The 12,961-nt window shown below is 31.3% G+C and overlaps 1 protein-coding gene across 1 annotated transcript; it reads left to right on the top strand.

The window, feature by feature from the left end:
* Window positions 1–3,699: 3,699 nt before the first annotated feature.
* Window positions 3,700–4,537, top strand: LOC108916092. The gene is made up of 2 exons (XM_018722292.1): window positions 3,700–4,102; window positions 4,209–4,537. The coding sequence occupies exons 1-2, from the start codon at window positions 3,700–3,702 to the stop codon at window positions 4,535–4,537; spliced, it is 732 nt and encodes a 243-aa protein (XP_018577808.1).
* Window positions 4,538–12,961: the final 8,424 nt, after the last annotated feature.

Genomic DNA, 12,961 nt, shown 5'->3' with positions numbered 1-12,961 from the left:
TGGTACATTACAAGACTGGCAAATAATATTTGTGCGGTGCACATTTTTTTTAGTAGTGACACCTTCTTTTAGTTGCGAAATCCGGCATGTGAGCATTCTGGTCATATCGTTTTATAGTTGTTTGGAGGCTTACTACATGCAGATTTGCCCATTTTTGGGGTTTTTGCTTTAGCAACAATCAGTCCACTGGCCACAGAGGTTCTAAATTGCTTCAATGTTACAAGGCCCCTTCAGATTTTGACTTGAAAATAATATAGGCGTTTACAACACATAGGTCCAAAAAATTAAAAAATATTCTGTGCCACCATTTCTTACTTTTACGATCTATTTCATAAAGTGATTTGAGTTGAGCATGTCCGCTTTATCATCCCCTCCCATGTATCGGTTGTAATTTTTTATAATTTGTGGACATGGAATTTCCACTATTTCAATTCTGTTATCAACCTTCTGTTTTCTTCTTACTAATTCTACTATAGATGGATCATGAAAATTAAACCCCATCAATAGGCTACGATTATCCTTCCACTTCATACAAAGTACTCCATTCTTCAACATACTGTAATCAATATCTCCTTTATGCATATCCTTGACCGCTGCTTGTTTTGGAATATGTTTCCTGTTCTAGCGCATGGTTCCACATCCATAAATGTGTTCTTCTTGAAGATGGATCAATAGAGGTATGGAATTAAAAAACTTTTCAAAATATATTTTGTGGTTTTTATTCACAAGATCTCTTGTCAAATCCATCACCACACGTTCCCCAGACACTTTTCTGTAAGATCATCTTTTTTCCACATGTAAATTTGGAACTAGAAATTATCGTTAACATGAAAGTTTCCTAGAATCCAGCTAAAACGAACTCGAGGCATCACTGAACTTATATAGTTATCTCTAATCTCAGGTAAAGAAGACCAGTAGTCTTTGTAACTGGGAAGCAGCTTCAATCCCATCATAATATTTATACCAATAAAAGCCTTCATTTATTCTTTAGTGGTCGGTAAGTATGTTTTGTTGGATTGCGTGGCATAGAGGTTTATTTGAAATACTAAGTGTTCAAACAAATTGTCTGTAAATAGCTCTATAAATATTTCTAACGGTGTTTCACACTCAGAAATAGGTCCATATTCCTCTGCAAAATAGTTTAATTTGGATAGTTTAACCCAAAAAAATAAATAAAAAACTTCAAAATTCACGCTGGAAGTCATTTTAATTGAAAACACAGATACAGTATAAGGTTATGTATGTAATAACATATCGAGCAACAGCTTTGATACGCCCTCATTTGTCCAAATTTTCCATGACCGTTTTCCATAAAAGCAGCTGAATTTCGTTGATACAGCGCTCAATTTCCTCCTTCAAGGCGTGTGTGGTCGTGGGTTTGTTGCTATCAAATTGAAAAGAAACCTCATCGCTGAAAATGATTTTGTTGAAAAATCAGCATCCACTTGTTGCTGTTGTTATTCCATAATCCATTCAACGCACTCTCTTCGCTCTTGTGACTAGGCTTCAGTTCTTGAGTCAATTGAACTTTGCAAGCATAAAGATGCAAGTTTTTCGTGAGACTACGCTGTACAGAGCTTCTCGAAATCTCGAATTCTTGACCACGGCGCCGAATTGATGTTCCTGGACTCTCAGCAACACTCTCACGAACTGCTTCGATTTTTTGCGTTGACCGACTTGTTCAAGGACGATCAGCGTATTTAAGATCACTAATTGATCCAATTTCACTGAATTTTTCGATTAATTTCTTCACATTTGATGAAGTTAAATCAATATTCCGACCATATTTTGTATGAAAATTGCTACCAAAACCTCATTATTTTTAAAATATTGATTAACAAATGAAAATGCGTTGTTCTTCAATTCAAATCTTACACGAATTTTGGGACACCCGATATGTAATAAACATAACAGAAATAAATAAGTATGTATATATATATTTGAGTGAAGTGTCAACAAAACAATAAAATTTCTAAACATTTAAGCCAATACCACTTTCCGCCGTATAGGCCAGTTCTTATCACAAAAAATGGGACACAGATGACACTACTTTCGAATAACATGGTATAAATAGATATTATGCGAAAAAACGTAAAGTATATAATACAAATAAAATTCTAGTGGATTCTAGGTTAATCAATATTGGGAACAGTGTGCGAAGTAGCACCAATAAACAATTCAATTTCAGAATATTAAAGTAGGTAGTGGGAATGTTCTGCCCCGAGATTCTTGTTAACCGAATTTTTTCTTTTTAATTCTGTATGGAGTGTTCACTAAGTACTAATACCTACATTGTTCTGTCAACATGTAACAATAAACGGTAAACGTATATGAAAATACTTTTTATACAATGTGATTACTCCACTGCCTAAAATAGAAATGGGTATTTTTTTCAAAAAGGTCTTTCTTATTCTTCCTACACTTTCTAACGACTACATTTTTTTAAATGACAGAGAAAAAAACAATGTCATAAAAATTGTCACAATTGTAGTAGAATGGAGATAGGCACAAAACATGAGTAAAAGCTACATTTACTTGCATTGTGATTATTTTTACAATTGTGTAATTATTACCACCAAATTGTAGAGTTTCTTCAATTTTCTAACAATATTGCACAAAAGTTTGATACCCTTTTTATCTGTATCTGTTTGTGCTATAATTGTATAAATTTTAGTAAAATTAAGAAAGTGTCTAAAGACAAGCCACAAAAGTAGGTACTCAGTTTTTGAAATAAGCATGTATTTTTTTACAGAATGTTCCAAAAGTAAATACAAAAAAAACTAAAATGTGATTCTAATCATAAAAATGATTCAACAACAAAATTTTCTCTTTAAAAAATTTAAATATATTTATTTAAAAAAATATATCAGAAATTTCGCCGCTTTCAAATTTCTTAATAAAAATTTGTTATATTTTTTCATATATATGGTGACTTTTGAATCATTTTGATTTTATTTAGTTTGCCATCAAAAAACAATCTGCCTTGTTGACATTTATTAGAAATTCTAGTCCATCTCGATATTTATCAAAAGCTAATAATAAAGCTTTCCTCCTATAGGATGCGCATCTTCGGCTATCACTGTGAAAAATAAGAATATATGATTTAATTTACAGTCAAATTTAAATATAAAAAATTACCAATAAATTAAATTACACATATAATTATTTCACACATGCAATAATTATTATTATATTACACATACGATTAATCTAGTAATATCTACGTATTTAATTCTGAATCGTATAATTATATTAAAATAAAAAAGGAAACTTAGGAGTGAGCGACAGGTTATTTATTTTTAGTTTTGGATTATATAATGTAAACAAATTAGTTCAGTCGATCTCTCGCAGCACTTTTTATAAGAATCAGATTCACTGTTTGTAAGATAATTACTCTCAATAATTCCAGTCCGCAAAAGTTTAACAAGTGAAACTGACTCAGAGGTACAGGTCGCTAATGATGTCACAAGATGATATTGTAGGTCGTCGTCAGCATTATAGGGTAGTCGGCAAATATGTCAGTGAAGCTTATTGTGGGCGATCCTCACATCTCACTACCTGAGAATTTCTTAGGAGGTCACTGAAAGAAAGAAAGGTCAGCCGGTGTCAATGCTATCGTATAAAACAACGAGGTAAGATTCAGGCGGGCATCAGTTTTATTTCGGCCTTCAGCAACAACGTGTAGTGATAATAGTGAAAATGAAATTAATCCCTTTAATATTAGCAACGTGTTTTTTAAGTGCGGTAGCTCAGGACAGTTTTGAGAATGCCGGTGTGCGGATTGTTTTTAAGATTTTCGAAGATTGTACAGCTGCAGACGTATTCTCTTCATGTTTAAAAAATAAAGCTATCACAATCATGGATCGACTGGGACGCATGGAAAAGTTTTCTTTAGTAGATGGGATAACAATAATTCGCGCCAGTGACGTGCAAAATGATGAAACTGTCAACGAGAATCAGTTGGAAAACACACTACCACGTTCTGCTGACAACGAAAACGATGATCTCAATACTAGGCTTCTGAATAAAATTTCAAAATTCATCGGATCCAGGAACATAGAGATTACTATGCCCAAATTTTCTTTTGAAGATTTTGAAGAAGGTTGAGTAGAATACTGTGTGTAATTTACAGTTTAAAAAAAAAACATGTTTTTTAGGTCGAAAAGGAGGAGGCGGTATCGGTGGTGGCGGCGGTGGTGGCGGAAAAGGAGGCAAGAAAGGAGGGATGATGGGGGGTTTAATGATGGCCGTAGCGGCAAAAATGGCTGCCCTAATCCCCGTAGCCATAGCAGGTCTTTTCTTATTGGCTGGTAAAGCTCTGATAACTGCAAAAATCGCACTTCTGTTATCTGGAATCATTGCAATTAAAAAATTGTTTGCCGCAAAACAAGGAGGTGGCGGCGGTGGTTCTTCGCACGGCAGTGGTTGGCAATCTAGTGGTCACGGCGGTGGTTGGCAATCGGGCGGCGGAGGATGGGACAAGAGGTCCATAGAAAATCCTCAACATCTAGCTTATAAAGCATATAGTCCTAAATAACAACTCTCTAATTTCGATGTTTAATTTATTCTTAAAGTACAAATATTATGATCAGTTTTTTGATCAGTTTTTGTGAATATGAATATTATTTTCCAACTTATTACTTGTTTTAACAAGATTAAGCGGCAGGATTTGTAATTTATTGTTTGTTTTATACAAAATGTTGTACCTTATTTATTATTTACTTGTAAATACATTATAATATTTTTTTAACCATATTTTCCTTTAGACGGCTTACTATAACCAGAAATTGAAATATTGATGTACAGGTTTTTCCTTGAATTATGTTAGATTTAAAAGCCTCAGTGAACCAAAATGTTAAAGTTTAAAAAAATATCACATTTATCTAAATATCTGCGAGTTAATAATGTAGGCGAAAATTCACTAATTTGATACAAAATTTGTCACCCAGTAGCAGAGACAAGCCTAGAGTTTCGATGACGTTGAGTATTTCGGAAATTGGAAAAGTGCTTTCAATTGCCATTGTTATATTTCCAATAGTCCAGTCTGTAGAGATTTGGCCTGTGTCAAACCTTAATAACCCGCAAATAACTACACAGGCCTACTTTAAATGATGAGTACCTACAATAACAAGTTAATTTGCTGACAAAATATTTTATCAGGAAAAAAGTTATTAATAATTGTATTGAGAAAATTCGCTTTTTTAATGGTATTTTCTTTAAATAACTCAGCGGGATGAGTTTATACGAAAAAATGCCGAAGACATGATTTGTTCGTAATAAAAATAGCTACAAAATGGCGATGATCCGATTACGAAATTTGCAATAACAAAGCCATGAGACTGAAAAAACGGTATAAAACGTCAATTTTGCTGTAAAAATGTCCATTATAAACAAAAAGTCATAAAATTTTCGAAAACTATAGATACATATACAATAATGACACTAAAGCCGAAAAGGAGAACACTTTTTGTTCTATAAGGTTTTTATACATCCACTACATCTGAAACTCGAAACTTTGCCAAATTTGTTTGAAGCTTTCCTTTCCGTTTGAATGCAGAAACCAAAAACAATTTGCAAAATTCAATTATCTTCATTTTTGCAGCTTTGGTGACGTTTTATACCGTTTTTTCAATCTCATGGCTTTGTTATTGCAAATTTCGTAATCGGACCACCGTCATTTTGTAGCTATTTTTATTACGAACAAATCATGTCTTAAGTATTTTTTCGTATAGTCATCCCGCTGAAAACTACTAAAAAAGCGAATTTTCGCAATTTAATTGTTAATAACTTTTTTTCCTGATAAAATACTTTGTCAGCAAATTAACCTGTTATTGTACTCATCATTTAAAGTAGGCCTGTGTAGTTATTTTTCGGCCTCTGTCGACTGGAGCAAGTATAAAGAAAAAGGTACCGACCACTTTTTTTTGGTATTGTACTGTATATCAAATTTTAACATTAAAAATAAAAAAAATTAAACGATGCGTTGCGTCACAGGAATTAATCAGAATCAGTTTTCAATAAAATTATTTTTGCTTAAGTAATAATGAAAATTGAAAAGTGGATAAAATAATAATAATAAATAAATAAAAATAATAATAAATAAATAATGAAAAGCGGATAAATATTCGTACATCGCTAAAAAAACGAGTGGTCGCCAACAATCAGGTAATTACTCGAAAAGGGGGTATTTTATATGTGCCTGCGAGTAAAAAAAATTTGAGGATAAAATAGATTTAGTTGCTCTAATAGTAAGGACATACACTTTTTTTATAAATAAGATTCAGGGCGATAAAAAATGTTGGCCTTCAGCAAGTCGGTCATATTAAAAAGGAGTATATTCGTCTCTAAACTGTAGGTCCATGAGTGCAACGGGATTTTAAAGTTTGTTGGGGAAATTGTTTCTTTGTACTCTTGCTATAAATATTCTGCAAGTAAAAATGCAAAGGAACAATTTCTTTAGAATTTTAAAAATCCCACAGCACTCATACAGAAGAGAAATAATCTTCTCCTTTAAATGGTTGACTTGATCATAGTTATTACTCATCCCCTTAAAATGTATTTAGAAAAAGTGTATGTCCTTGCTAATTTGTATTATACTGTAGTGACTTGTTGACCAAACAGATATAAAAGATGGCAAAGTAGCAATATATTTACTAATGTTTTCTTATATGATAAAAACATTTTTTTTTTAAATAGACTCGAAAATATGGTAAAGTTGTAATTATATTCGAAACAGTGATGCTGAAGGCTCACCTCTCGAAGTGGAAGTCCCGAAATTTATCTATAAAATCTCAAAATATAAAATTATAAAAGTAAGAGGTTTTACATTAACATCAACATGATGAAAGAAAAATACAGTGTTCTTAATAGCTTTTGTAAAAGAGGATATTTCTTTGATAATAGTAAGGAAATTGAATGAAATTGCTTTGGCAGCTAAAAACACATAGGTACGATATTTTAATTATTTGTCTATCTGCTGTTACAGATACTCGTATATACAGCGTGGTAAAAAAGGTCTGCATAAAATTCATATTTTCATTAAACAATTTTTTTTTCGAAAAAAGGTGAGGCCCGTCGATTTTTATTTGATCCAGGTCACCTTGTTATGTGGAAAAAATTGTTTTTTCGATAATCCACTTACGGCAGCGATGACATAATTTTTTTTAAATGACAACGCATATTTTTTTCGTTCGAAATTGATGACAGTGATAATTATCTAAACAACGGTGTGACAATTTCGATGTCTTACATAACAATTTTTTTTAGAAAAATGCACCTTGGGTTCTGAATAAGTTAACCCTCTACAAAAGTTTATCTGATAGATTGCGACAAAGTCGGTAAAAAATTTAGTCTTTTCCGAATAACTCTAAATCGCTTTGTTGATATTTATTTGGTATGCCTACGAATGTAATTAAACAAATAAATTCTAAATTAAGTCTGACTTACATCAAAGTCAAAAGAATTTACAATTTTGAGAACAAAACTAGAAATTCTTTAGTAGGTACCGTAAACATACTTTGTGAAAAGTGTTCCTAGTGACAGTTTATCTAAATAAGTTTGTTAGAAATAATCCCTTACTGATCCTTTTGGCCAAATACCCAATTAATAACGTAAGTAAAAAATAAACTTACAAAATCTAATATACTTGAAATTTTTCATTTCACAAAAAATGTGTACGAATACAAATACAATTTTAGGTACAGTGGAATAATATAACGTTGCTCTACAAATTGTTTATGTGGATCCTGAAGACTGAGAAGTACAACCCCAAAAAAATTTTACGTATTTCTTGATTACACTGTATATTATATTATATATTTGTCTCTTTTGGAAGCGTTTAGTTTTCAATAGCTCAATATTTTGATATATTTAATATAAACTCAAAAAAATCGTTCTCAATTTTTAAATAAGCTGGAACATGTCTTTTTTCTTAGAAATAATATTAAAAATTAAATGAACTTATGACATGACCAAATTCATCATGCCTGTTAACATTAAATTCCCATAGGTAATTTGCTGATATACCTATATTTAAATATACAGGGTGTTAGAAATTAGTGGGTCAAGCCGTTAACCACATATTCTTTGAACGAAAATAAGGGGACTTTTCTTATGCCTCTTTTCAATTTGGAACCCCATGGAGCGTTCGTTTGTTCTACTTTTTACACTCATATAAGATTTTGATTTGGGGCTCGGTTTATGAGATATTACAACTTTTATGCATTAGTTTTGGCACAAATTAAATATTGGTAGGTATTACGTACAGTAGGTGGCGAAATTATTAGGGACAGTACTCATATTTATAAAGTTTCTAGTTAAATTTCTTTTTTTGAAAAAACAAATAGGTCTTCACAAGGTTTTTTTATTTTGTATTGCAGGCAATCTGATATTCTGCATCATTTATCAGATAAGTGAGATACTCTTCATATGGTGGTAATTTGTTAAAAAATTGTGTTACATTGAGATGCTAAAAAATATTTCTGAATCGTTTTTCGTGAGTTTTTCCTGTTACAAATTATCAAAACGTTATTGATATTTCGTATAGAATTACTATAATAAACAGTGAAGGAATTGTAATTTCCCAAATGACAGTCCGAAGGTGATTGGCAGAAGAAAACCTGATCAGTCGTTGTCGACCCAAAAACCACCTCTGATGGAGGTCATGAAGAAGATGCGGCTGCAATGGGCCCAATAACTCCAGAATATGACTGTTGCTGACTGCATTCGAATGAGAATAACTAATTAAAATAGTGTTAATAGAAATTTTTTTGTGATTATCTCAATATTTTCCGACGAATCAGCGTTTCAAATTTTGGTCGACAAAACTTCATTTCTCCGAAGACGTCTTGCAGAGAGCAGTTCCATCCAGACTGCCTTGTGGTGGTGGTTAAATACCCGGTTGGTATCATGGTATGGTCTGTGATTTCAGCAAAGGGCATGAGACACCTATATATCATCAGCAGGATCCGTACAAGCGAGTACAAAAAAATGCGGCTACTACTACATATCGAAGAATGGTTCCCTGGTGATGCCGAGTTCATTTTTATGCACGATTCGACACCGAGCCACAAAGCCAGGAGTGTTAGTGCGCTCCTGGCCGAAAAAACATTACCATTTTGCCCTGACTGGGTATGAACCCTATAGAGAACATGTGGGGACTCACCAAACGGGTGATTGCTAATGAGGTGATCACCACCAAGCACCGATTTTCATCAGAGAATGGCATCACAACGTCGAACTTCAACATAATTGTAAAGTCTGTACAGACAGCATGCCTCGAGACATAAAAGCTTTAATTGAGGCAAAGGGTGCATCACTAAATACTAAGATTAATTTTAGCAGATTTCCTTCAATTGATGCATGATGGTTTTTCCCACGTAACTCGTAGTTTTTATGATCTTAATAATACACTCTTTTGAATAAAAAATAGCTACAAGCCATAGAACCAACTGTTTGTTCAAAAAAAATCAGTCGTACTAGAAAATATAAGAAACTGAGTACTGTCCCTAATAATTTGGCTACCCACAAAATCATTTTATTCAGTAAATTGAAATAGTTTATTTCACGGCACAACTAACAACAAATAATAAAAAAAGTCGAATTCAGTTAAATTAAACTAAATGATCAATATGTGTACCACCTTCGGGCTCTTTTAATGAGTAAAGAATATTCTGAAAAATAAGTAGTAGTTTCAGCCTTAAGTGCTCTCCACCTTGAACAATTCATTCCCTTAGCTGTTGTTTAGTTAGTATTGGAACCCTGTAAACGGAAGTCCAATGGATTGAGATCGGAGGAACGGGCTGGCCATTCAACAGGTGCAAACCGGTTAAGATTTGATTTTTTTGAAACGATATATATTAGACGAACCGCCAGAGGGAAATCATCAAGTAAGTCCATAAAGAGTTTTGTAAAAGTTATCAACTATTCCCGCCCATATTTTTATTTTAAAGTTTGTCTGGTAGTGTATCTCTACAGTGGCCTTTGAATTTTCATCGGCCCATAAATGCGTATTGTAAATATTCGTTATTCAACAGCATATATGTCATTTCAGAAAATGACACAAAATCTTTTCTATTTGCCTTTTTTCTTTTAAAATTAGTAGAGACTTAAAGATCAGGCTTATTTAAACGCCTTTCACTTAAGGGGGCGATTTAGTATGTATATTTTTACCATGTAACAGAGCTTCAGATGAGGACACAAATCATCGAAGAAACTAACATAATTAAATATTATTATATATCAATGTATTCGCAATGGTTCCCGCTAGTGAGTGAATTAAATTTCAATGCTCATGAGAACAGAAGAATAATTTAATTAAATGCCAAAGTACCTCAATTTTAACCATACTGTTAGTCTCTCAATATATTGCATTTACGACGGAACTAGGTCAGGCACAATAACCAAACTACTTCACTCACTAGAACGGACACTTAGGATCATTTGTATTTAATTTTCAGATTAATATTTATTAACAATTCTATAATTTGTGTCCTCAAGTAAGATGACAACATTTTACACACGACTCCATGTTATATTATATTATATTATATATTTAAACCAGAATTTTAGCGGTTTCTATCTTCTACAAGAATTTCTAAATAAAATTAGTTTGTGTACTCTGTCACAGGTGTCGCTACCCTTGAAAATGAAAGCGAAAACACAGAGTTGGTTTATTGTAAATTGTATTGGCCGAGAAATAGTGAAATTTCTGGCGTTTTTAGGTACTGAAATCTTTAAAAGTAAAACGTGTAGAACAAAAGTAGGGGTAAGCACAAAAATAAAATCCTTGATGTTTTGTTTATTCATGGTTACCGTTTAAATTTACCCAAATAAAATAATAACTAAAAAAAAGCGTTTGCAAAACATGCGTTTGCTATTATCCTAACCCCACATTTTAACAATTATTTTCACGTACTTATAAAAAGTAAACAATTTTATATGTAGGACTAAGCAAGTAAATGTTATAAGAATATTTACATGTGGAATTATATATAAAAAAGATAGTATTTTCGTAGATTTCAGTACCTAAAACCTTAATGGTTTGATCGTTTTTTGCACCTGTTTATTCGTTTTACTGCGGCCGGCGTCTTTGAAAATACTCAGGTGGCATGACATAACATTCCTATTATTTGATAAGCTTTAGATTATTCAGTTATTAAATGTTTGAAATTATTTGTCTTTGCGGAAAACACTATTTACAGAATATGGGACCCATAATGGTCTGATATTATCTTTGATATATAAATATGGGTAATATTTTAAAAGTAGGTAGGTACCTAAGTAATAAGATTTTGTAAAGCTTAAGTAGTACGAAAATATAACGCATAAAAAACCAATAATATGTACTAATTTTTCTTTATTAAGAATAAAGATTAAATTTTACGTACAGGGTGTCCCACATAAAATCGTTATTTATATTGTAGCCTTGGTAGTTTCAAAATAAATTTACAGCTTAAAAATTGGTCTGGCTCAGGTAGATTTCTGTTTCAATCTACAAATCAGTAGCTACTTACCGATAAGAAGGAAACCACTAGTCTAGTCGAGAAGTGAGTTTTTTTTGCGAAAAATAGTTATTGTAATCCTAAAAATATGGTTGTTAGTACATTGGATTCGGAATTATATTCAGAGAAAGAAGTATTTTTAAATTTATCCGCAATTAAAAATAGCAATTGTTATAAACAAAAAACGAAGAGAAAAAAGGGAGTCTCCGTTTTTTAACTATAACTAAAAAAATATTGAAGATAGCTGAAATTTCAAAAAAGATCCTGAAAGAGGAGAAAATTTCAGCAAAATAAGTCAGGAATTGTAGCTCCATTATTTATAATTTTAATTTGACGTTGAAAATATAGCTCCGCGCGGCGGCGGCGGTTTCCGCGTCGTCGCGTCGCCGCCAAGCAAAGTGTGCAACACAAAATAATTTTTTTATAGTATTCAATATTAATTTAAAAATCTAAATAAATTATAGTGTCATCTAGACACTTGAAGGAACACAGCCCAGTTGGAAAATAATTTTTAACTTGACTTATGTTAAAGTTATTCAATTGTTAATGAACTAATTTTTCGTGGTCCTAATCTTTCATAAAACTTGTTGTAAAACTTTAAATAATGTATCTAAAATTTTTTTTCTTTCTGGGAGGTCTTTTTATATACATAATAAACAAGATTCCGTTGTAAAAGTTTATAAAAGTTTTTTCATTTGTTTATAATGATTTTTTAAAGTTAACAAAAAATGAAAAATCCGGGAAATGTTATAAAATTTTTTTTTACCAAATGTTTGATTTTAGTTGTTTTTCTATTAATATATTGCGTTTATTAGCTTAGCTAAAAACTTTTTAACGTTATTTGTTTATAAATTTGTTATAAACAAATGGACAAGTTTAATATTTTTGAAACATTTTTTTGCCATTTTATTGTCTTGGTAAATTAATGATTTTTAAAAACAAAAATTTTTCTTAAATAAATTTTTTAATTGTTTATAATCGTTTTTTTTTATTTATTTGTCATTTAAATTATTTATTAAGAAATCATTTTTTTTAAATCATCATTTGCTATTCTCAATGTAATTATAAAAAAAAATTGATTCAAATTTTCATTGTTTATTTTATAAACAATTTGTGATAAACAAATTCTGATTCTGATTTTTTTTCGTAACTTTAAAAAATTATAAATCCAGCTATGTGCATCAAAGTGGTAAATAACATTTTTTTTTATTTTTATTGCATTTTTAAATACTTTATCACATCAAAGCTGAAACGGTCACCTATTTTATAAACTTATAAATTGTTATAACTTCTAAACTATTGATGACACGGTCTTTGACATTCAGGTAGATCTTTTAGATAATTTATTGATCTATAACATGAATCTTTTTACCTGCTTCATATCTACAATGGTTCTATTTTTATAAACATTTGTTTATAAAAAATGCATTATCTAATTCTTTAAATGACTATAACTTTTA

The sequence above is a fragment of the Anoplophora glabripennis genome, unplaced genomic scaffold (genome assembly GCF_000390285.2).
Source record: "Anoplophora glabripennis isolate ALB-LARVAE unplaced genomic scaffold, Agla_2.0 scaffold1276, whole genome shotgun sequence".
NCBI lineage: Eukaryota > Metazoa > Arthropoda > Insecta > Coleoptera > Cerambycidae > Anoplophora > Anoplophora glabripennis.
The sequence above is the reverse complement of the archived record's forward strand: the minus strand, read 5'-3'. Positions and strand labels throughout refer to the sequence as shown.